General features: G+C 39.1%; 4 protein-coding genes across 4 annotated transcripts in view; all 4 read left to right on the top strand.

The window, feature by feature from the left end:
* Positions 1-570: 570 nt before the first annotated feature.
* Positions 571-14509, top strand: LOC139959164 (uncharacterized). Its single transcript, XM_071956763.1, has 5 exons — positions 571-681; positions 2465-2643; positions 2925-4853; positions 12205-12211; positions 14351-14509. Exons 1-5 carry the CDS (start codon positions 667-669, stop codon positions 14507-14509), a joined length of 2289 nt encoding a protein of 762 aa, XP_071812864.1. The 5' UTR covers positions 571-666.
* On the top strand, positions 4808-8427 carry LOC139958546 (uncharacterized). Its single transcript, XM_071955680.1, has 2 exons — positions 4808-5786; positions 8093-8427. Exons 1-2 carry the CDS (start codon positions 4873-4875, stop codon positions 8205-8207), a joined length of 1029 nt encoding a protein of 342 aa, XP_071811781.1. The 5' UTR covers positions 4808-4872; the 3' UTR covers positions 8208-8427.
* A 1463-nt stretch (positions 14510-15972) lies between the features above and the next one.
* LOC139958541 (uncharacterized) overlaps positions 15973-24950 on the top strand; it is a 69609-nt gene continuing 60631 nt past the window's right edge. Inside the window, exon 1 of the transcript XR_011789822.1 lies at positions 15973-16819. The gene's annotated coding sequence lies outside the window, so the exon portion shown is untranslated. The remainder of the gene's footprint in view (positions 16820-24950) is intronic.
* Positions 21459-23125, top strand: LOC139958548 (uncharacterized). Its single transcript, XM_071955682.1, has 2 exons — positions 21459-22792; positions 22958-23125. The coding sequence occupies exon 1, from the start codon at positions 21510-21512 to the stop codon at positions 22440-22442; it is 933 nt and encodes a 310-aa protein (XP_071811783.1). The 5' UTR covers positions 21459-21509; the 3' UTR covers positions 22443-22792; positions 22958-23125.

Genomic DNA, 24950 nt, shown 5'->3' with positions numbered 1-24950 from the left:
GAAGACTGAGATGGTATCCACCCCCTCCCTCAAGCAACAGACAGTTAACTATTTGCTGCCATCTCATCTTAATCTATTAATTCGTGACGTCAGATCCTATCTCTGCCGTTTACAACCATGTGTGTTCGTGTGTGACGCAGATGCGCGCACTTAAAAGTATGTCGTTATGTGCGTTTTCTTTGACATGTGGCGTTCACATGTCATTGCATTTTATGTGCAATTATACGCTACGTTCATATATCATATAGATAGCGCCTTCGCGCAACCCCTTTGGCCATACCGCATGCCAACTACCAATGATAATGTTATGTGTTCGTCAAAGGTTTCGTTGCATTTATTATATCACGCATTAGATCAGTTAATACGCCAGTTTCTGCGTGAGGTAAGTTGCGTCTCTGTTGCGTCACTGAAAGCGCCCCATGGAGGATATATAGTGTGATACCAAGTTACCGTTATCAAACATTAGATGTCAACACATCGATTCTTAAAGTTTGCGTACTTGCTATACTTTTACTTTTCGGAGCATTCAAAGCGATTATGTCTGAATTTATTCAGAAAAAACCAAGCGAACCTGCGAATAACATCGTCGCATGGGGATTTCCCGGCTGTGATGCGTTGAGCGATGACTCGCTCCGCATCAAGTTTGGTGATTTTGAAGTCCAACCTATGGACAATGATAAGGTCAGTGTATGATACTTGTACTATTTCTCCTATATGTTTCTGAGCTTAGTCTTGGACCGGCATCTAGCAACAAGGAAGTAACAAGGGAGCATAGAGAGAATATCATTAGCATGGTAATCGAAGGTAAATAGCTCGGCATATTACTACAATGGAGTGAGTACATTCGGCTACAATAGCCCAACTCGATAACTTTCGGACAAAACAGTTCTGAACTTAAGATGGACTTTCCGCTTTGCAAAACTGCCATATACTGAACATAGTAATTAGCCTTTTGTGGTATCTTATAGGCATATTTTTTTTAAAAGGTTCAGATTATTATAAAGGGGGGTTTCTATGTTTGTAAAGTAGACTACGTCACCGAGACCATCCAGGGTTTCCAGGCTTTCTGGCGCGTAACAATCCTTCGTTGTGTGAGAAGGAAAAGCCAAATTGTTGCCCCCATTTAAAGAGTTAGAGGTTCTTAGTTTACTGCAACTTGTAGTGATAAGATTTTTCATATAAAATCTACCCTTTCGTTACGGATTTACTTGTCGACGGGGGTGGGTGGGGTGGGGGCATGACATTTTCAGACGTCCGTTCCGAGGAGTTTACGGGGTGTAGTATATAGTAGAATATATCTGAAAATCGGCGTGACTTCATATGAGCCAAATTATTAATACTCGTTAAGTCAATCTTTATTTATGAGTTGATTGGTCGATTTTGTAGACAGGTTCGACCTTCTTACATCTAATAATTTCATAGCCTTGGAACGCCAAAAAAACTTCAAATCGACTACGTTTTGTCGTTGTTGCGATTTTGACAGTTATACTTTTACAAAAGAGTCGCAAAAAGTATTCATGTTTTGTGTTCTCAATGTGGTAAGATCCCCATATAGTTACTGTATTCAACAGTACGTATTAAGACAATTTGCATACTAGCTAATTAAGGGCGTTATTACGATAGAAAAGCATAGATTAAAGTATTACTTAGTCTATAATTTAATCTATGTATAGCAAACAGATCAGTGAATCATGCAAAGAATTATACACGGAGTAGCCAGGGATATACGATCAAGCAAGAATGCGTAAATATGTTTCCCTTGATGAGTCACTGGATAGGGTCAATAAATTAAATGTTTTGAACAGATCATTTGATGATTTTATACCATCCCTGTCACAATGCATACGGTTACCGTGCAGATGCATAAAAAATTGTTACCATAATTATTATGACATTATTTGAAAGGGGGGGGGGGGGAGGTGGGGGATTTTGGGATGTAGATGGTCATCTGCTTGCTGCAGTAAAGTTTGTTCTCTCACCTCACCGAATGGTTAATCTAGCTCCCGATTGGCTGTTTATTCGTTCCCGTGCAGCCTACAAATATAATTCACAACGAGTCCAATTCTTGCTGGATTAAGAGTTTCATAGCTTTCTATACAGAGATTGATGTGTATACTGTTATAGTGCATTAAAAATGATTCCGGAAAATAAAAACGAGAATTGCAGTTGTGACGAGGTCTTTACTTTATTATTAAACAAATTGATTTGTGGTTCAGCAATGATATAACATGGTATTGGGCAATGTTGTCATCAAAATAAAATGGAATAACATGTAAAATGTTTATATCTCAGCAATATGACAAGTTCTCAAAATGAGTCTTGAACTAATGTGTAATCATAAAATTTGGGTCATTGGTACTAACTTGAAATATATATATATATATATATATAAACAAACATATCATTACTATATTCTTTGTTCAAATAATTTCAAAGCAGTAAATTCTTTCTTCTTCTTTTATAGGTCATCGTCTACCTAGATGACCTAGTTTTCGTGGACGGGGTGTTAATGGAGGGATCTTCCGGTCTCCCTTCTGTGCCTTCTAACAACAACAACCACTCCATTCCACTTCCTTCAACCACCACCACCTTGGAGGACCAACCAACCGACCAGGAACAACAACTGCAAGAGAGTCAACAAAGGTGAGATGGGATATCTTTAAATTAAGGAGAAAGAATTGGTCTCCTCTACCTTCCAGCCTTTAAGCGTTATTTATTCATTCCTGTCATATTTAATTATTTTTTCAGTTATGATGTATCGTAATTCTTGTATAAATTTCAAAAAGATATTTGATCAGTTCAGTCTGATAGGATATCAATAATGCTAAGTTTACAACAGTGCTTGATGAAGAAGTTCATGGCGACACAACCGTATAAGGAAATTACTCTTATCAAGTTGCTTCTATTCTTTTCATATTAATCAGCTCACCTACCGAAGAACTGCGTGCAACAGTCGCTCTCTGCAACCAAACCATCGCCGACCTCGTAGACAAGAAACTTCTAAAGTTTGAAAAGGCTCAGCGTGGAATATTCAAAAAGCGATCGGTCAGCCATCACCGAGAGCGGGATGACGTCATACGCGTCCTAAATCGGCTTAGCGAAGAAAGCCGTCAAGTGGTGAAGATCCATCACGATATGGCAGGTCAGCTGAAAATCAAGCAACGGGATCAGACGATCCTTAAGAAAGCTGTGACCAGTTTCGGCAAAGAGATAAAATCCAATTCTGCCGCGCGTCGAGTAATGAAGGATGACCTCGGGTCAAAGACCGCACAGTGCCGAGAGTTGGAGAATCAGCTCAAAGAGACCAACTCGAGGTGGAATGACAGACTTGCTGCTAAGGAGCAGGAGTGTGAACGACACAAGAAGAAGGAGAGGAACATGACTCACTTATTACGAGAAAATAGTCAAACCTTAGATATCGTCACCTCGGAGCTCAACAACGCTAACACCAAAATGACGTCATTACTGGAAGACAACCAGCAGCTCAAGATCGAGATGACGTCACTCCAGATTACTGCTGATAAGACCGAGTACGATCTGCAGACTTCTTTGAGATTTAAAGATAAACTACAAGCTGAAAAGTCTTTCCTTAAATCCAGGGTTAAGATTCTGGAGGAAAAACTGAGATCACAGAGGCAGTTCTTTTGTGAGCAAGAGGAAACCCTACGCAAGCAATGGGGAGAAATGCTTCTCATAAAGGAGAGAGATTGTGAGAGGTACAAGAAAAAGGTGGAAAACATGACCGCGACTTTAGACAAGAAAAATGGTGATGTTTATAAAATCACTGCCGAACTTAGCAACTCTAAGAAAGAACTTTTATCATTGCGAAACAATAACCGGAGTCTAAAGAAGACTATGAAGGTTTTAGAGAAAAGTGTGGAGAAGGTTAAAGAGAACTTAACTACTGTTAATGCCGAGCATGAAGCTAACATACAGTACCTCGAATCGGATGTAAAGACCATGGAAGAAAAGTTTATTTCAGAAAGAAAGATTCATAGTGAAGAGGCAAAAGTCATTAGAGAGATTCACGAAGAGGAGATGACTTGCATGAAAGGACGAATGGATTCACAGATTGTTGCCAAAGATGACTTAATTGAAAGTCTCCAGTCCGGGATGAAAGCACTAGAAGATAAATTACAAGAACAAAGACTGTTTCATCAAGATGAAGTGAAGGGCCTTGAAAGAGAATACGAGATGAAGATCGGAGACGGAAAGATTATGACAAAGAAAGTAATCAGAGCAAAGAACGAACTGCAGAAGAAGTTGGAAGAATTGAATCAGTCTTACACAGATGTGATGGAACACAGTAAGGAGATGGAGATGATATGTGAGATGAAAACAACGCAATACATGGGTGAGATTAATCAGCTGGAGGAACAGCTTGATAAAGAGAAGTCTCAATTGCAACAGCAGATGGACAGAATGGCAGAGTATTATCACCAAAATGTTGAAGAGAAAGAAAACGAACTGAAATGTTATGAACAGAAAATGCAAGAATCTCTCAACCAGATCGAGGTTCTGAAGAAGGTTGTACCGAGAGAGAATGAATTCAAACTGAAAGCAGACGAACTACAAATACAATTGAATGAGATGAAGAATTTAACAGAAGAACACGAACTGCTTCAAGTACGTTTATTCCTTGAGACCTGCTGCAGTAACGCTGCCATTGAAGAATTAACAGCAACCTTTCAACAAGAAAAAGTTAGTTATGAGTCTAAGTACGAAGAGGAACTTAGCCAGACAAGATGTAACTACGACGTTCTTGCCAGGAACAGCAAACAATATAACGAGGAAAATGAAGAAGCAAAGAAGAAGCTGATTGATCTCCTCCAGAAATGTAGCAGTACCGGCTTGCAACAAGACCAAGAAGAAATGCAATCTGAAAGAGCAGGGGAACACAGAGGGTCTTTCATGAAACACAAAGAAGAAATGCCTGACATAGACAAGGGTTCACATTCACAGCTATCTTTCCTGATATGTGAACTTGATCAATATCTGATTCACAAGAATCAGTTCACGCATCCTGCAGTAGGACGGGAACTTGTACAACAAAACAAGGAGAATACAGATGAGTTGATTGCACATGTGGAACAAATAAAACGTCTGGAAAAGACTAACATTGATCTTCAGAAAGATTCAGAATATAAAGCAGATCACTTACGTCAGAATAACAAACAATTGCAAAAGAGGTTCTTAAATCTACAGGACAAACATGCAGATCTTAGGCAACAATACGATAAAATGAAACACAGGATGCATGTGAAGACTGATGGGTTGTTAACATTGAAGCGAGACAAGGGTCTTTTTTCAGATAATGACGTACAAGCTGATCGTGACGTCAGAGTGACGCAACTGAAAGGAGAACTGAATGAGAAGACCAAGGAGCAGGAGGAGATGAGATCGTTGATTCGTTGGTTGAAGAAAGACTTATACAAAACTAACAATGATTTGATACAGCTCAAGAAAGAAAATAGTGAACTTGTTAGAAGTAAGGATAAGTTGGAGAGAGAATTGCAGCAATGGATTCATCAAGCTTCATCGATGAGGAAAAACGATGTTCACGCGATGCATAGAGCTATGCAGCTAAAAGAAGCGGAGCGTGTTAAGACTCATGCAAAAATGAATTTCATACAAATGAAAAAGAAAAATATGTGGAACGAGCAGGAAATGGAAAGGTTACAGGCGATCGTCACGGAGAGGGAGGAAGAATTCAAAAGGATTAGCCGTGATTTGGCGGATCGTGAGAGTGACGTCACAGCTCTGCTCAGTGAGCTAGACAAAGCAGAGTAAGTATTCATGAAATTTACGTAACAGGTTTGACGTTATACAAAATATTTTGTAAAAATCTTGTAGTTAGAGGAAGGGAATGTTTGGTGACCCATTAAATTTTCTTTCTTGCAAACCGGTTAACTGATTAATTTTGGGTTAAACTAACTGGTAATATAAAACCCTATCGATTTGTGTATGTGTGTGTTTTCCTCTGAGGACTCCGTGAATCCAGAATACCCGTAAGAGTAGACTTATATTTCAATGTTACCATCTTTGAAAAGCTTGTACGCAGGTTACATCAAAAACCACGTCCAAGCAATCTAGAAATATATATATCTGGCGATAACCTGGGCTTATGTGCGTCCCGTTCAACTAAGAATGACAGAGTATATATATTATTATGGGTGTCTGTGTCTGTGTACAAAACTGATTAATATATATACAGGTGCGTATCCAGGGGGGACGTTGGGGGCGCGCGCCCCCCGGGTAAGGAAAGAGGAGAGAAAGAAAAGAGAAGAAAAAAGGGAAAAGGAGGGGAAAAAAGAAAAGGAGGAGAGGAAAGAAGGGAAAAGAAAAAGAAAAAAGAGAGAAAAAGGAGAAAAGGAGGGAGTAGAAGATAGCCAAGACCTCGGGAAGAGAAAGATCCCTATTATATACACAGGGTAGCCAGTGACAGATCAAGGATTACGGAGGGGGTGTGCGCCTCACCCTACCCCTTACCCCGACAACTCCATTTTTGACGTTTCCATTTTTCCTCTCTCACTAATGTACTTGAACTCGACCGCGTCGTCGGGAAACATAACGCATTTCGGGAAGGGGGAGACCGCCCCCCGAGCTAATTTTCTTTATGACATGGCTAGTAATTTCAAAATAGACAATGCTTAGATGCAACTTACAAGGCCTGGGAAGTGTCATTTCCAGCGATCTGGGAGGCATTTTCGGCCAAAATTTTTCTTGTGCGCTTCGCGCCAACTCATAGTTTGCCTACAGGCTTCGCCCTCCCTTGGCAATTACTCGCTACACGCCTGTTCGAATTTGTAAAGCAAAGAGCAAATATAACATCATATCAATGAGCATTGAAATGCATGTTCCACGATGAACAGCCTCAAAAACTGTCAATGTGTGTAGTCAAAGGCGTAGGAGCCAGATTGGATTTGGGGGCTGTAATGACTTGCCCGAAAAAAAAAGTCAAAATCTTTCGCGCGCTTCGCGCGCATTCAACATGTCGATGCCAATATCATATAGGCAAGATCGGTCATTACATTGTATGGCATCGTGTACCGCACGGTCCGTGAAAGTTGCACAGTATACCGCCGGATGCTAATGTAAACAACCAAATGTCTTATGTAGATGGAGAAAAACCATACAGATCCATTTATGTCAAAACTCTCTTTTACAGTAGTAATGTCGGCCAAGCTTACAACTTTATTTAAATTACCAAGGAGATAATTTTAAGCTATTCATTGCTATTTATTTTTCTTTCAGTAGGTGCCCGAAAAAAATGGGAAAACAATTGGGGGGAGGGGGGGGGCTGCAGCCCCCGCCTCCTACGGGACCTACGCCTATGAGTGAAGTGTTCGGTTTCGATATACCTGATATCGGAAATATCTGCTATTTTCTGTTCCTTCAACCAAGTTTTGTAAAAGCCATTATAAGAGGTTTTAATATTTCTACACCAAGAAATTAACTCTGTCTGAATTTTCGAAAATTTCCTCACCAACATTCTTCATCATACTTTCCTCTACTCGTTCAATTTTGACCTGTCTGTTAGGGGTTCAAGGAGGTTTTTCTATATTGGTTGTCTATAGATTGAATTTTGTGCAACATTATGGGTATGTTTTGAAGTGATTTTATTCACGAGAAAAGTGAATTTTCAAATTCTCAACAAGTAATAGGCTTAAAACCTTGAAAAGTGGGGCTTTCGGATATTGTGGGCCGTGACGTAGAATAACCTACAAAAGCAATCATCCATAGGACATGCAATCAGGTCGAACATGATGTGTGACTGGTGACAATCTTCAAAAAGGTTATGGATGGAAAAAACTTTTGGGAAATACTTGGTTCTCAGGCAAAAGTGTACATCTGGTTGCTCATTTTCAAGCCCGAGAAGTGCCATTTCCGGTGATCTGGGGGGTATCAAAACCAGAAATTTTCTTGTACGCTCCGCGCCAACCGATGGTGGCGCTCCGCTTAGATAGTAATTCGCGCCCCCCGGGTTAGAAAATCCTGGATACGCGCCTGATATATATATATATATATTTTTTTGTTTTTTGTTTTTGTTTTTTTGCTCCAATATAGTCGGTTTATTATCTTCCATTTACAGGATGAAGGTTAAAGAGAAAACGAAGAAGATGGAGAGGATGCGGAAGCAAATGGATGAAATCGAGAAAGATAACAGAGATCTACAGGAGGAGATCATGGCTTATGAAAGTACTTAAAGAAACAAATATCAGACTTGGGGCGGGGGAGGGGTGGGGCGGGGCGGGATGGAGCTTTGATGGAAAGGGGCGACATCAAAGCGGAGATTAACCAAGAAAAATGTTGATATTCCCTATGCAATGATAATGAAAATTCTTAAAGTTGAAGAAAATGATACACGCTGAAAGTATTCTATGCTAAGTGCTAAAAATGCAGTAAATTTCACGAACTGACGAGCTATAGAAAGTCTGAAATTGTAAAACATGTGAAAATTAAATAAAATTAAAAATCATAAATCATAAAATCGTTTTTCTCTATCATTATTTATTCTGTATGTATTAATCCTGTTTATGTGAGATATTACGTTATAGATTTTCAAGTCGCTCGATAAAAATGTTTATTCCTTTTAAACAGTTTTAACCAAATAAGATAAAAAATATAGGAAGTATACCATTTAGTATAAACATAACAAGGAAAAGGGAAAATGTCCCCTTACATGCATCTTAAAATGGTCAAAACCTTCTTTGTGTTTCTCTATCCCTAACGATTCGACCATGCAGTCTTGCCACCAAAATATTGTGAAAAGGATACCAAACCATTGATTACATGCTGTTATGCATTTGTCGAAATAGAAAGCGACCTCACTCTGCTATCCTATATAGGCCAAGAGCCTGTCACATATGATTTCACCCCATTTAGCCCAGACGGTTTGACCCCTTAAAGTTACTTAGACCATCTAGGTCATTCACAAAAAAATTGTCAGCTCAACCCCAGTGGTCGGGTTTGGACCCCAGACCCCCTGCAAAAGACCCCCCGAACGGGTCAATTTCACCCTATCTAGCCCATGGACCAAACTTTGTCAGAAGGAAGTAGTATGGCTGTACATTACAAAAAAGGCAAAACTGACAAAATTCCTGGTCGGGAAGGGGTTGTCAGACCCCCCACTAAGTCACACCCAGTCGGGTTGATTTCACCCCATCTAGCCCATGGACCAAACTTTAGCAAAAGGAAGTAGCATGGCGGTATGCTACAAAAATGGAAAAACTGACAAACTTGTTGGTCGGGAAGGCGTTGTCAGACCCCCACAAAGTTTACCTTTACCCACCCCCAAAAGGCGGGTTGATTTCACACCATCTAGCCCATGGACCAAACTTTGTCAAAAGGAAGTAGTATGGATGTACATTACAAAAAGTGTAAAACTGACAAAATTCCCAGTCGGGAAGGTGTTGTCAGACCCCCACAAAGGTCACCCTCACCCACCCCCCCCCAAAAGGCGGGTTGATTTCACCCCATCTAGCCCATGGACCAAACTTTGTCAAAAAGAAGTAGTATGGATGTTCATTACTAAAAGTGTAAAACTGACAAAATTGCTGGTCGGGAAGGTGTTGTCAGACTCCCACAAAGGTCACCCTCACCCACCCCCCAAAAGGCGGGTAAATTTCACCCCATCTAGCCCACAGACTAAACTTTGTCGAAAGGAAGTAGTATGTCTGTACATTAAAATAAAGGAAAATCTGACAAAATTGCTGGTCGGGAATGGGTTGCCAGACCCCCACAAGGTTCCCCCACCCAGCCAATTCAATTCACGCAATCTGATCATAGACCAGAATTTTGTTTAAAAAAGTATGCAAGACATTGTACTATAAAACATGGAAAAACTTACCAAATGGTCTGAAAGCAAAGATGTGCCCATTATTGTCACATGGGCCACTTTTGTATTTGTGTAACGTATACTGTAAAAGCATGAAATACATACATGTGGAACCAGGAACAAATGTTAAATATGGAAAGTTTTTACACTTGTAAAGCAGATACCTTTGCATGAAAAATGTAGAAAATAACAACATGCTTTTCAACAGCACCAGCCCCAGTTCATGTTGGTAAAATAAATTTGCTTGTTCAACATGAATGTTTGGACTGGCAATTACCACACTTGTGTCATCAATATGACAAACAGTCATGGAAAACTATAATAACAAGAACGGGTAAGTTTAATTTAGGAAAACCATCCACAAAAGAGGAAATAGTTACAGCTAGAACCCCACCAAACATTGCATTTGAACAAACATGGCGAATGTGGCCTCACTCAGTTTTAAGGCCCTTCTGTTATTGGGCACAATGCGATTTAAAGGTTTTAAAATACAAATGGTTATTCTTAAAAGTCTATATTGTCTTTTTGATTAGTTCCTATGATACAGTACGTCTCTGTCATTGTTCACCATCACGTCACTTGCATAATTCTGTTGTGTCCATCTTATCGATCCACCTCTTCTGCAAGTATTCTAAGTAGTGTGATTTGAAAACAAATTGCTAAGGTAAAGCTTACCAGTTACAGGATTTTCGACAAATAAACCGCCGTTATGAAGCCCCGAGCAAGATAGTTTTGCCAAATTTGGGTTCAAAATGTGAAAATTATTAGATATAAAAATAAATGTTCAAAATAACTCAAAGTAGCCGTTACATTTCATTATGTCAAGTGGATTTTATGTTAAGATTAAAACAATCAAAATGGTATTAAAGTCTAAGGATCAAATCAGCGATGTATTTTTGAATTTCTTGGCAAATTGCAGATAATCTGCAAGATTCTTTTTAAATATTTCAACAGAAATGGAAAACGTTTAACAAAATGTTCACAGAGTAAGTAACTAATTAAACTGGCATTCACCATAGGTACCTCATTGGAAATTAACACAAGACACATAATTACCAATACTGTTATTTGAAGAGGAAAATACTGCCTTTTCACCCATGATGTGAATCAAATTAAACTTCCAGATTTTGTAAATATTCCTTGATTTTAACCAAATAATTTTTAAACTGGCATGTTACCAATTGTAGGTTTAAAAAGTTACAATATGAGTACTTAATTATTGGTTGCAATGTGAGCTACTAGAAATCTAACCCGTAGGATATATATATAAATATATATATATATATATATATCTATATATATATATATATAGATATATATATAGATATATATATATAGATATATTTAAGGAAACACCAAAAATGAAAACAATTGCACAAGGAAAGTATGCATTCATAACACAAAAGCAGCTGAAGCAGGAGAGGGGGGGGGGCAGCTTCAATAATATAATTGAGTGGCCAAGCCTCCCCCAAATAACTTCTTTGATTAACCAATTATATACCTGGCATATCTATAACTATTTGAAAAGGCTTCAGAAATTAGAAGAATGTTCCTAACGATATCTAATATGCTAAAGGGTCCCCAATATTTTTTTGTTCCACTTCTGCTGTAACACCATATATTATGGGACTAAGCAGATAACTGGGTTGCAGGCCATTAATTAAAGCAGGTCTTATGTTTTACATGAATACAACAAACAATTTTCTGCCCCCCCCCCCAAAAAAAGAAAATTACTATCAAAATTTAACATGAATTTTGCGAAGGAATTATGAGTATTATATATAAATGAATGGGAGGGGGAAACAAATACAATCTGCTGCCTTTAGGTATAACTCACAATATTTTGGGGATATGCCCTTACATTTAACTGCTTAAATCTGACTTAATCATATACAACCTTCACTTCACAAGAACAGAACCATAAGAGAATGTGGGAATAGAGAAATTTGGTGAAAGTGGAGGACCAACTATGGTCACATAACAGGATGTGGAGGTTGTAGTACAGACATAAGACAAAGAGGGTCTTTGTCTTGTCTTATAAATTAAAACATTTCCAGCAAAAGGCAGGAGAAACTCCTCCCACAAGATTCTCATCTACATCAGTTTGTTTATAAGCCAGGGATGCCTACCCATATTTTTTACTTAGATGCTATAGCAAAAAAAAAAAAATCAAATTATGTTACAGTCACTTCCTTGCCTAGCAACTTTGGACCCCTTGTCACCCAAAAAGATGAAGCAATTTAGAAAGGCAAACCATAATGGACATTAAAGGCTCTTTTATATTACATAGAATATCTCCTCTCATCAATATGATCATTAATTATTTATTTTTGTAAATAATTATGTTTATATTTTTATCATCTCAGTTCATGGGTAAAAGACACTGGGTAGGGGCTTTTTGTATGGGTCTGACAACCCCTTCCCGACCAGCAATTTTGTCAGATTTTCCTTTTTATTAATGTACAGACATACTACCTTCTTTTGACAAAATTTGAACTATGGGCTAGATGGGGCGAAATCAACCCGTCTTTTGGGGGTGGGTGAGGGTGACCTTTGTGGGGGTCTGACAACACCTTCCCGACTGGGAATTTTGTCAGTTTTACACTTTTAGTAATGAACATTCATACCGTACTTCTTCCTTTTGACAAAGTTTGGTCCATGGGCTAGATGGGGTGAAATCAACCCGCCTTTGGGGTTGGGGGGTTGGGTGAGGGTGACCTTTGTGGGGGGTCTAACAACACCTTCCCGACAGGGAAATTTGTCAGTTTTACACTTTTTGTAATGTACATCCATACTACTTCCTTTTGACAAAGTTTGGTCCATGGGCTCGATGGGGTGAAATCAACCCGCCTTTTGGGGGGTGGGTCAGGGTAATCTTTGTGGGAGTCTGACAACGCCTTCCCGACCAGCAGTTTTGTAAGATTTTCCTTTTTTTTAATGTACAGACATACTACCTTCTTTTGACAAAATTTGGTCTTTGGGCTAGATGGGGTGAAATCAACCCGCCGTTTGGGGGTTGGGTGAGGGTGACCTTTGTGGGGGTCTGACAACACCTTCCCGACTGGGAATTTTGTCAGTTTTACACTTTTTGTAATGTACATCCATACTACTTCCTTTTGACAAAGTTTGGTCCATGGGCTAAATGGGTGAAATCAACCCGACTGGGTGTGACTTAGTGGGGGGTCTGACAACCCCTTAATCCCGACCAGGAATTTTGTCAGTTTTGCCTTTTTTGTAATGTACAGCCATACTACTTCCTTCTGACAAAGTTTGGTCCATGGGCTAGATGGAGTGAAATTAACCCGTCCGGGGGGTCTTTTGCAGGGGGTCTGGGGTCCAAACCCAACCACTTGGGTCAGGGGCGGCGATTTGTTTCAAATATTGGGGGGGGGGGACATTTGCTTGTGCGCAGGCAAATTACTATCTAAGCGGAGCGCCACCATTGGTTGGCGCGCAGCGTACAAGAAAATTTCTGGTTTTGATAGCCCCCAGATCACCGGAAATGGCACTTCTCGGGCTTGAAAATGACCAACCAGATGTACACTTTTGCCTGAGAACCAAGCTTTTCCCAATAGTTTTTTTCATTCATAACCTTTTTCAAGATTGTCAGCAGTCATACATCATGTTCGACCTCATCGCATCCCCTGTGGATCATTGCTTTTGTAAGATATTCTACGTAACGCCCCACAATACCCGTCAGCCCCACTTTTCAAGGTTTGAAGCCCATTACTTGTTCAGAATTTGAATAATAAATTCACTCAAAAACATACCCATAATGTTGCACAAAATTTCATCTATGGACAACCAATATAGAAAAACCCCCTTCAACCCCTAACAGACCGGTTAATATTGCACGAGTAGAGGGAAGTATGGTAAAGAATGTTGGTCAACGAATTTTCGAAAACTCAGGCACAGTTAATTTATTGGTGTAAAAATATTAAAACCTCTTATAACGGCTACTATAAAACTTCGATATCATAAAAAAAAATATGCTCGAGGGGGCGTATTCCATCCTTCGGCCCCCTTTCATTACGGATGCGGTCCGTCTAGCTTTCGGTCATATAAAGTAACAAATTGTGACACGGTTAGACAGGCGCGAAGCGCAAAAGAAAATTTTGCCCGAAAATGCTTCCCAGATCGCAGGAAATGGCACTTCCCAGGCCTTGTAAGTTGCATCTAAGCATTTTCTATTTTGAAATTTCTAGCGATATCATGAAAAAAATACAAAAAATATGCTAAAAAAAAAGTATGCCACCAAATATTGGGGGGGATATTAGATACTATATCCCCCCACCTAAAACATTGGGGGGGGGACATGTCCCCCCCGTCCCCCCCATGATCGCCGCCCATGACTTGGGTTGAGCTGACAATTTTTTTGTGAATGACCTAGATGGTCTAAGTAACTTTAAGGGGTCAAACCTTCTGGGCTAAATGGGGTGAAATCATATGTGACAGGCTCCCTGACTACTACGTTTGCTGACCATCGCTTCTCTGCCTCATGTTCCCTTCTAGGGGAATCGTGATAGATACCTGACGATTATTACAAAGTCACAGTCTCGATGCAAGGGGACTGGTGTTGAGAGCGGATTCCCGACTATCCAGGACCTTTTTATTCAGGTGACGACGGTCAAGATTGGAGTTCAATCGGCCAGTGGTCAGCTGCTGGCTTGACATGCCCCAATGTTACAAAAAAAAACCTTTTCCTTGTTCTGTAGAACATAGCCCCCCCCCCCAAATGCTAAAAGCAGAAGACTAGCCACGCCCCTGTTTGCAACTGACGTTTACCGTAGTTTCACTGCTGTTCAATATTCTATTAGAAAAGTTAATTTCTAAACTTCTTCGAGTCCTCAAGGCATTTTGCATTCTGGTTCTTTTACATGTCTTTGTGTAACAATGTTCCTGTTAAATGAATAAACACTTAAAAACTCGAGTATTATTCCCGACAATCAGATAATCCATTTTGCGCCGCTTTGCATTCTTGAATACACTCTTCCCTCTACACACATTCATACATACATAGCCTACACAAACAGACACACACTCAGCGTTTCGAAACCAAAAGTCATGCTGTGGTCTATCAATGAATGTTACAAAAATAATGATATTAAAAGAAAACCAATTACCCTTGTCGCCTGTCTACGTATATACTTGTAATAAAAAACAAACAAAAAAGTCATTTACAGGGATTTCATTCTTGATTAATCACTTTCCATTTCGATTCGTTCTTGCAACTAACTACAATTTCAAATGATGTGATATTCATTTGCCTTTGTCGTTTACCTCCATTTCATAAACAAAAGTCTGTTCAAAGTAGGCCTATCTCCTTTGAGATCCGGCTTTCGGAATCACAAATGATTTCGAGTTGGTTAGCATCATGCTTGTTCTCTAGGGTGTGTCACCACAACAGAACTAGTATTGTTCGATACAGGTGACAAACGCCTACAGTGGAATTACGACCTTCCTTTGGACATACAATCAGCGTCCATAGCCTAGTGGTTAGGGTGTCCGCATATAAAGCGGGAGGCCCGGGCTCGAATCCCGGTGGGGGCTGGAAGTCTTTTCTCTGCTCTGGATTTTCCAACTCACTTCAGTTATATAGGTGGATAGATAGGTATACACTTCGGCTTGTATATAAAATTGAAACTGCGGTGAAAGGAATAATATATAGTTAACATTGGATACCTTCACAAACGATTAGGAGCATTAAATTAACAGAAATATTGACATTGACACTGGATATGCGTTACTCTACAATAATTGTCGAGAGGAGAATCTCAGTTCATACACTACCGTGGCTGTTATATATCCTGCATTGGTCGTAACCACTAACGGAGGATGTCATTTCTCTGTAGGCTGCATGAGCCTGACACATCCTAGTCATATTTTGGGACTATAACCTTATTTTAACAATATCGGTCTATTCCACTCAGAAAAACTTGATTAATACCATGGTTTGAAAGAAAACCAAATAGTTGGTAATATAAAAAAAAAAAACTATATTGCACTACACAGCGCACTAAGTATATATGCTCCGAGATTTGGGAGAGCTTGTTGGAGAATACTTGCATTGCATTTGCCAAGCCAAGATGGACAGCGGATGTATGTGCAAAGTGGCCTGTAATTAGAAAGGAACGGAATAACGTACCGTGTTACCTTTCGTTATTAAGGTTTTATACGTCAATATGGAGATTGTACTTTTGTTGTTATCGTTCTTCCTCTTTTTATCGTCATTTTCGGAGGGAAGTGATTGTGAAATTCATTGTCAACATGAACCATCTGTCAGAACTACAGACTGTTATGCGGTTGTGGGCTGTGACTTCTCATTTCCGAATCTTTCTTTCTCTTATACATACAAAATATACATAATGAAATTACAATTTAACTACACCGGCACATTCCAAAATGAAGACTCATCTCATAGTAGGCCTATTTTGTCGTACAGTGAAATATTTTGGTCTGACAAAGCTCATGCAGTGAACCGTTATATTTTTCAAGTGGAATACTCACATGGAGAGAATCCAATGTACTTTTATGATTTCGCTTTTGGAATCCTAGGCCTTCAGCCAGAAGACGCAGGAACGTATCGTGTGACTCTGATAGATCATTATGGCTTGTATGACAATGTACATTTCCTTCATCATACCTACCGTCTTGTCACAATTTATCAGCCGTCTGCACCTCTTCTTTGTGAATTTCAAGATCTGACTTCAGTTTTGGATGATCGCAATGACTATAAACTAACGTGTTCGATTCCTTATAACGCATATCCCGTCATAGACGTAAAGGTTATTGAACCAAATGAGTGTACCTTTGAGACACATTATTCCAATGACGGCATCCATAGTGAGGTAACTATTTTCATTACGTATTGTGAAGGTCATTCAACAGTCGGATGTGTTGCTATCCAGAAACAGTTGGAGTTCATGTCCGTCAATGGTTACTCAGATAGTTGTTTTTGGGAAATGACAAAATCAAATCCCGGTAAGTTGTTTTTGAATCTTATATAGGAGCCTTTCAAAGTAGCAAGGTTTCAAGTATTTGTGACACATTACGTTTTTCATTACAGTTAGGCTATTCATATACTGTAATAACATCCAGTGCTTGGAAGCACTCCTACTGACAGTATGAACAGTATGGATATCATATTTCTATCATAGAAAGATTAGGAACTGTTCATACTGTCAGTACGAGTGATTTGAAGCATGCCTTGGAAGAACAGTATAGAGTGGTATAAGCATAAGGAAATTATCCTTAAATTGCTTCGCCTTAGTGCAAGTCCGGCGTCAGTGGTCTGAATCTATAACTTCCTAACACACTAATAAGACGAAATAGATTCGTCATTCCCGTAGTCTCACACACACTCATGGTCGGGCATTTCAAAATGAATGTCATGCATAGCTTTAAATTATTGTAATTGATTTGTTCTCTAATTATTATTAGGAATCACTGTTCAGTTAAAGCAGCAAAAATTAAAAAAAACGTAGCTTTCTTGTGGTGCCTGCTCTTTTCCATTTCACTTTTAGATTGAGCAGAAGAAACAAGTTTTGATACAAAGTGAAAGTCACAATCCATGAATGTAATACCAAAATGGCATACATCATTTTGATATAAAACAACGGCTTGCCTATAGGATATCAACATATCAAGTACAAAACATTAAAATACTTGCAATATAAAATGCAAAATACAACAACTGATTAACCAATCTTCCCACGTTTCTTATAGCTCGACAATTTGCTTAAAATAATTTTTGGCAGAAATATCCGGACTACTGAGAAACGTTTAAATCTCTGTAACGGTTGACTTTATGCCTTTTTCATTTTTATTCTTTGGTGACGGGAATTGTACCTTTACGTCATAAATATTAATTTGGCATGGAATCACGTGATCGGTGGATTTTTGTTTTGAGGGGGGGGGGGGGCTGAAAATTACCTAAATAGTCTGTTGTCATACGTTTACACATGATGACTCTCCAATAGTATAATTTTGTTTCTTTATGGCTAGAAATATACTCTTAGAATCTACAAATAATAGTTACTATAAATTTTGGTTTCGATGATAATCGTAACCTGTGTGTATGTTTGGGGGGAGGGGGGGGGGGTGTACACCTCATAAGAATAGGAGATTGTTGGCAATTGGAAATTAGCTTATGAGCATCCGTAGAATCAAATAAAATGTCACGAACAAAGTTCCGTAAGATTCATCGTGTCGATAAGCTGCATAATTGCGCTAATGTTATACTAGCACAACGTTGCGTATATGAATGTATATATATATATCAATATTTATATAATATTGATTATAGACCTAATATATTGTCAAAATATGCCTCAGAATACATCAAATCTTATTGAATGTGATTTACAATCACCGAGCCTGTAGTCGCACCCCTCCTTTGTAATTTTTTTTATCCGACTACATCCCCTATACCTAAATCAGTCAGGCAAAATTTGTAATTTGCTCAATCAACACCACTTGCCCACCCCCCCCCCTCGAAAATCATAAATTGAAGGAAGAAAAGTTAAACATTTGACATTTCAATGATTTCACCCAACCAACAGTTTTCTAGTTATGTTCATTGCATACGGACCCATAATACACTACTGAAATTATTGAAAGTCAAAATCCTAAGACATGAGATCTTAAAATAACCGATGTGTAAATGCAACTTGAACGGGAAGTGTCTTTTCCGACGACCTAGGAGTATTTTTTGGCCAAAACAAATCGTGGTACGCTCTGCGCCAACGGCTGTGGTGCTCCGCTTAGATAGTATCAAGTAGTGTGTTACACTTACATGAACTACTGATTCCCCCTTCCCCCTTGTGAAAATTTCTGCGGACGCCCTTGCTTGGACCTCCTGATAGGGGCCCATTTGGGCCAGTAGCCGGGGGCCCCCAGGCTCATCGTTACGCCACTGAGATAATATCTGCAACTGCTGCAGCTGAAGTCACCAGAATCTCCACCAGGGCTTAGAAAACTTTCCAGAGAATTGTAATTCCGCTTTCTGATTTGTGTTTCTGTTCTAACTGAGCCGCTATGAGAGAACGAGAATTATCACCAAATGCTCAAATGCTAAAGCTTCCAGCGCCTTTCCCCTAAGACCCCACCAGTGCAATTAAGCAGTTGTTCAGTGTTGTTGAGGAGCCGGCAGGGATGTCAGTTCTAGGAGTTTGAGTCTCGACGCAATCGACGGACACATTCAGTTGGATTCTTTGCAGTCGGGGCAGTGTGCGTCCAGCTTTAGATGTATGGTTTCCCTAAATCCTATCGTGATTCGCTTCTGGAATATAGCCAATCTGTACCAATTACTCATACACTACGCTTAAGTCACACTACTGCCATACAACAAATTAGTATATAAGATAATTGTTCTCATCGACACAGCTACCACAATTCGTCTGATATAACTTTATAATTCGGACCGAACGTCAGATGATATTAAACTCTCACAGTGTAAAGAAACCATATATGCGGGAGAGATAATGTAACCATACATCATCAAATTAGCACAGTCACCCACCCCATACCCAGTCCGAAAAAAAGGAACTTCCGGACTACCTACTAAAACATCAAGGTGCGACTCATGTTTGTTTTTATAAATAAATCATCACCTATAGATGAAGAATCACCAGAATTGACAGTCTGTCCAACGAATAATCTAACTCTGTATTCATAAATACCGTCATCTATCATAATCTGTCACCACCGGCGTATAGGTCTCGCACCAAAATTAATTGCCCCCATTTATTCAACAATTACAGATATCTCTTATTCATTTTTGGATATCTCTAATTCATTTTCAGATATCTCTAATGCATTTCCAGATATCAATAATTTCAACATATTTGAGATATCAGAAATTGAATTCGAAATATCAAGAATTCGAATTCGAGATATCCAAAATTGAATTAGAGATATCAATAATTCAATTTAGGGATACCCAAAATTGAATTAGAGATATCGGGAACACAATAAGAGATATCCAAATTTGAATTAGTGATATCAAATATTGAATTCGAGATATCAAGAATTCGAATTCATATTTTAACCTCTTTATATTTACGATTATTCGTAGTTGCTAAGTTAAATAACATCACGAGAACATTGTCGTTCTTTACCACCGTAAAATTTCCAGTTGCATGCGAAGTAATTCGTGACGTCAAAACCTTTGTAGCCATATATGATCGTGTGTGACGCAGATGCGCGCATATCAAAGTCTCTTGTTTTGCGCGTTTGTTTTTTAATGCTGCGTACGTCGAGAGATCATATAGTCAGCGCCTTGACGCAATCCCTTTGGCCCTGCCCTATTCCCTCTAGGAATGCTAATGTTATGTGTTAGTCAAAGGTTTCCTTACATGTCTTACATCGCGTATTAAATCAGTTCATACGCCAGTTTCTGCGAGAGGTAAAATATGCGTCACTGTAAGTTTTCCTAAGGAGGAAAATATGCTGTGGTACCTAGTAACAGTTATCACACATTAGATGTCAACACATCGATTCTTAAAGTTTGCGTACTTGCTATACACTTTTACTTTTGGAGCATTCAAAGCGATTATGTCTGAATTTATTCAGAAACCAAGCGAACCTGCGAATAACAACGTCGCATGGGGATTTCCCGGCTGTGATGCGTTGAGCGATGACTCGCTCCGCATCAAGTTTGGTGATTTTGAAGTCCAACCTATGGACAATGATAAGGGCAGTATGTGATGCTTGTAATACTTCTCCTATATGTTTCTTTGCTTAGTCTTGGACCGGGCATCTACTAGCAACACGGGAGTAACACGGTTGTAGAATATCATCAGCTGTGGTGAGCAAAGGTAAACAGCTCGACATATTACTAGAAGGAAGAGAGTACATTCGGCTACAATATCTCAACTCTATAACTGGAGGGGGGGGGGGGAGGCAATTTGCAACTGCTTTTGAATTATCGTCTACATCTTATAATCGGCGTGACGTCATATGAGCTAAATTATTAATCCTCGTTAAGTCAGGCTTTATTGATGAGTTTGTAGATAAGTTTGACCGATTTTACCTCTATCTCATACCCTTGGAACGCGAAATTTCGTCAAACTATACACATGCATAATGTATATAGTAATGATATTATAACATACAATGATGGTGGCATATCGGTTCGTCCGAATTTGGCCTGCGTTTGGTCGTTGTTACGATGTTGACAATTATACGTGACCAAAAGTTGGGAAAAATATATATGTTTTGTTTTCTCAATGTGGTAAGATATCCCAATATGCAATGGTACTACCTTCAACTGTGCGTGTTTAGAAACAAAACGTATAACCAATATCATGATGATCGTGGTTTGAATAGGAAATCGATGGCGTAATCATGATAGTAGACCATAGATTAGTTATTATGTAGTCTATAATTAATCTATGCACGAAGCAACTAGATCATTACGGTATATCCTGATTGGAATTATGCACGTAGGACGAGGAAGTAGTAGCCATGGATACGATAAAGCAATCATGCGTAATATGTTTCATGTAATGAATTACCGTTCACCCTGTAAACGCGCTCACACGATGTGTTGTTTGTGTATTGTTACGAAGTGTGCGTCATGTAAAGTTGCAGTGCTACAGTTACAGTTGCAGTTGTAGTAAGTAAGTGCGTTATTTGTCGTAAGATCCTTGCACGGCCTTCTTGTCAGATAATGGCCGCATTGCCTTCAGAGAGAGTCTCCTCTGACAAACCTCCTTTTAGTTTTGTCGGCGTGGACTATTTTGGGCCATTCGAAGCGAAAAGAGGTCGCTCGACCGTAAAGAGGTTCGGTTGCATTTTTACTTGCTTGTCCTCCAGAGCTGTTCATTTGGAAGTGTGTGAATCCCTTGATGCTGATTCCTTCCTTAATGCTTTCAGACGTTTTGTAGCAAGAAGAGGTCAGCCAGTTAAGATTTTTAGCGACAATGGTTCTAATTTCCAAGCTGGCGAGAAAGAGTTGAGAAATGCCTTTAAAGCTATGAATAAAGATGATGTAGAAGCCTTTTTTCATAGTAAAGGTTGTGAGTGGCACTTTAACCCTCCTACAGCCAGCCATTTCGGAGGAGCATGGGAAAGGCTTATCAGGTCGGTTAGAAGGATTCTAAGATGCGTCCTGAGGCAGCAAACGGTCACTGATGAGGTTCTTACTACTGTACTTACTGAGGTTGAATCTATTCTCAACTCAAGACCTCTCACTGACTTCTCCTCAGATCCAAAAGATGAGGAGCCTCTTACTCCGAACCACCTACTTTTGATGAGACATGGGCCTGACAACCCAGTCGACGCAGGAGTCTCTTACGGCCGTAAAAGGTGGCTTCAAGTACAGTACCTTGCTTCTTTGTTTTGGAGTAGATGGCGGAAAGAATATCTGCCTCTCCTCCAAAAACGCCATAAGTGGAATTTTCCGAAAGAAAGTGTTGTCATTGGGGACATAGTTCTCCTCACCGACGAAACAATTCCACGCGGAAAATGGCCTTTAGCTAGAGTCATTACAGTTTTCAAGAGTAGCGATGGGAAAGTAAGAAGCGTTGAGGTTAAGGTTCGTAATAAAATACTCAAAAGACCGATTACGAAATTGTGTATTGTAAAGAGAATGTCTGATTAGTCTCATTGTTGATTTTTCTTTGAATATATATTACTTTGTCTCAGTGTACTAAATTGTTTGATTGGTTGTAAATGTGTGTAAAATCCATATGATTTAACAGGGGGGAGTGTAAACGCGCTCACACGATGTGTTGTTTGTGTATTGTTACGAAGTGTGCGTCATGTAAAGTTGCAGTGCTACTGCGCGTGTGCGTGTTTGTGCGAGTGTGCGTGCGTGCGTGAGTATGTGTTTGAAATTTGTTGTTTTCGTTGGTTCTGTCTTTACGTTCATTTACCGTAATTTGAGTTCAGTCGATATCAAGAACGCATTGAAGCAAGATGTATTTTCCAGTGTTAAACCAAAGATTTTATGTAAGTTGTGTTTTAATTGATATAACGTTGTATATTTGTTGCATACGTGATTATTTATTCTGTATGATTTGGATTTATGTATTTATTCTTCAATAATTGACTTATTCATTAATCGATTTCCTGATTGTTTAATTACAAACGTATGTTTCGTTTTTATTCATTTAGTTACCAGATTGACAGATTGACAGATTAGCAGATTAACAGATTAAAAGATTACCAGATAGTTACCAGATATCAAAGCTAATAAACCACGAATCGACTCAACATTTCTTCTGCGTTGAATAATCTTTGGATTACAGGAATACGGCCTAAAGAAATCTATATTGATTTACACACCCCCCCCCCCCACCCAAAGAATTAAAATCAAATTGGACTCCTACGCCCATGTGTTTACTGTATTAGGAAAGAAACAATGGTTGTGTATAGTTCAATTATGATATAACATGGTATTGGGCAATGCAAATTGTCGTCATAATAAAATGAAATAAATGTGAAAGAGTTTATATCTCAGCATTGTGACAAGTTATCAAGATGAGTCTTAGACTAATGAGTGTTTTTACTCTGCGATATTTTGATTTGAAACTTTATACTTCGTTATCCCTTTAACCTTCTGTCTGTTCTGTCGGCTCAAGACAAAACTAGTCGTAGTCAAGACTATAAAGTTACCGAAGATGTACCCAAATTAAAGCGGACTAAAATTGCTAGCATTTTTAAAGGCAGACGATATTTCGGGAGAGAGTCTCTAGTTATAGTATTTAGCATATCCGTCATGAAAATGTTGTAGAGGAGATCATAAATTTGGTCATTAGTACAAACTTGCAATATTTATAAAACAAACATGTAACTGCTACTTTTTTTCAAATTATTCAAAGGCATGACATTCTTTGTTCCTCTTTCACAGGTCATCGTCTACCTAGATGACCTAGTTTTCGTGGACGGGGTGTTAGTGGAGGGATCTTCCGGTCTCCCTTCTGTGCCTTCTAACAACAACAACCACTCCATTCCACTTCCTTCAACCACCACCTTGGAGGACCAACCAACCGACCAGGAACAACAACTGCAAGAGAGTCAGCAAAGGTGAGAGGAAATCTATCAAATGAGGAGAGAGAAGTGGTCCCATCTACCTATAATCTATCAATCGTGATTTGTGCGTGTCTGTCATAAATATTTATTGTCATAATCAGGAAATACAGTAATTCTTGTATGAATCTCAAAACGATATTTTATCAGTTTAGTATGTTAGGATATCAGAATAGCTTAGGCTACAATCGTGCTCTCTGAATAAATGTGAAGTTAATGGCGACAAAATCGTAAGTAAGGAAATTGCTCTTATCAAGTTGCTTCTATTCTTTTCATATTAATCAGCTCACCTACCGAAGAACTGCGTGCAACAGTCGCTCTCTGCAACCAAACCATCGCCGACCTCGTCGACAAGAAACTTCTAAAGTTTGAAAAGGCTCAGCGTGGAATATTCAAAAAGCGATCGGTCAGCCATCACCGAGAGCGGGATGACGTCATTCGCGTCCTAAATCGGCTTAGCGAAGAAAGCCGTCAAGTGGTGAAGATCCATCACGATATGGCATGTCAGCTGAAAATCAAGCAACGGGATCAGACGATCCTTAAAGACCAAATATGGAGGCAATTTTTTTTCTTGAGATTTTCCATTAATTTAGGAGTTTACATACCCATAATCAACATGTGTAAAAAATAATCTTCGAAAACCTACTATAACCCATCAAAAACGACCACGAAAATGGACATTTTGGGTAGTCACGTGACATGAACCTCTGGAATGTCTGAAAACAGAGATTGACCCAAAGGAGCCTCTGGTCACTGTGTGACGTCATTGTTTGTATACCGCGAAAATCAAACGCTGATATAGGCACTTTTTGTACACAGATAGCGAACAATTGTACTGTTTTTGATTTCCAATTTCGAGCGTTTGAAAAGCTGTTAGCTTAAAACAAGAACACATGAAGGTTAACAACAAGTTTTAAGACAATTATAAGCAGAAATTTTAGTTAAATTGCTTATTTTCTTAGCAAAATTTCCACTCAAATAGAGGCATCTTTTACATAGCGTAGCGTCAATAGGTCCGTACGGTACAATATACTTACATAGTACTTACTCGTTTTAATATCCAAAAGTATACAAACAC

This window comes from Apostichopus japonicus, chromosome 18 (genome assembly GCF_037975245.1).
Source record: "Apostichopus japonicus isolate 1M-3 chromosome 18, ASM3797524v1, whole genome shotgun sequence".
NCBI classification, from domain to species: domain Eukaryota; kingdom Metazoa; phylum Echinodermata; class Holothuroidea; order Aspidochirotida; family Stichopodidae; genus Apostichopus; species Apostichopus japonicus.
The sequence above is the reverse complement of the archived record's forward strand: the minus strand, read 5'-3'. Positions and strand labels throughout refer to the sequence as shown.

Coding starts and splice junctions, on each gene's coding strand:
- LOC139959164 (XM_071956763.1), top strand. Junction 2,644..2,924: donor CTGCAAGAGAGTCAACAAAG/GTGAGATGGGAT, acceptor CATATTAATCAG/CTCACCTACCGAAGAACTGC.
- LOC139958546 (XM_071955680.1), top strand. CDS start 4,873: ATGCAATCTGAAAGAGCAGGGGAACACAGAGGGTCTTTCATGAAACAC. Junction 5,787..8,092: donor AGTGAGCTAGACAAAGCAGA/GTAAGTATTCAT, acceptor TTCCATTTACAG/GATGAAGGTTAAAGAGAAAA.
- LOC139958548 (XM_071955682.1), top strand. CDS start 21,510: ATGGCCGCATTGCCTTCAGAGAGAGTCTCCTCTGACAAACCTCCTTTT.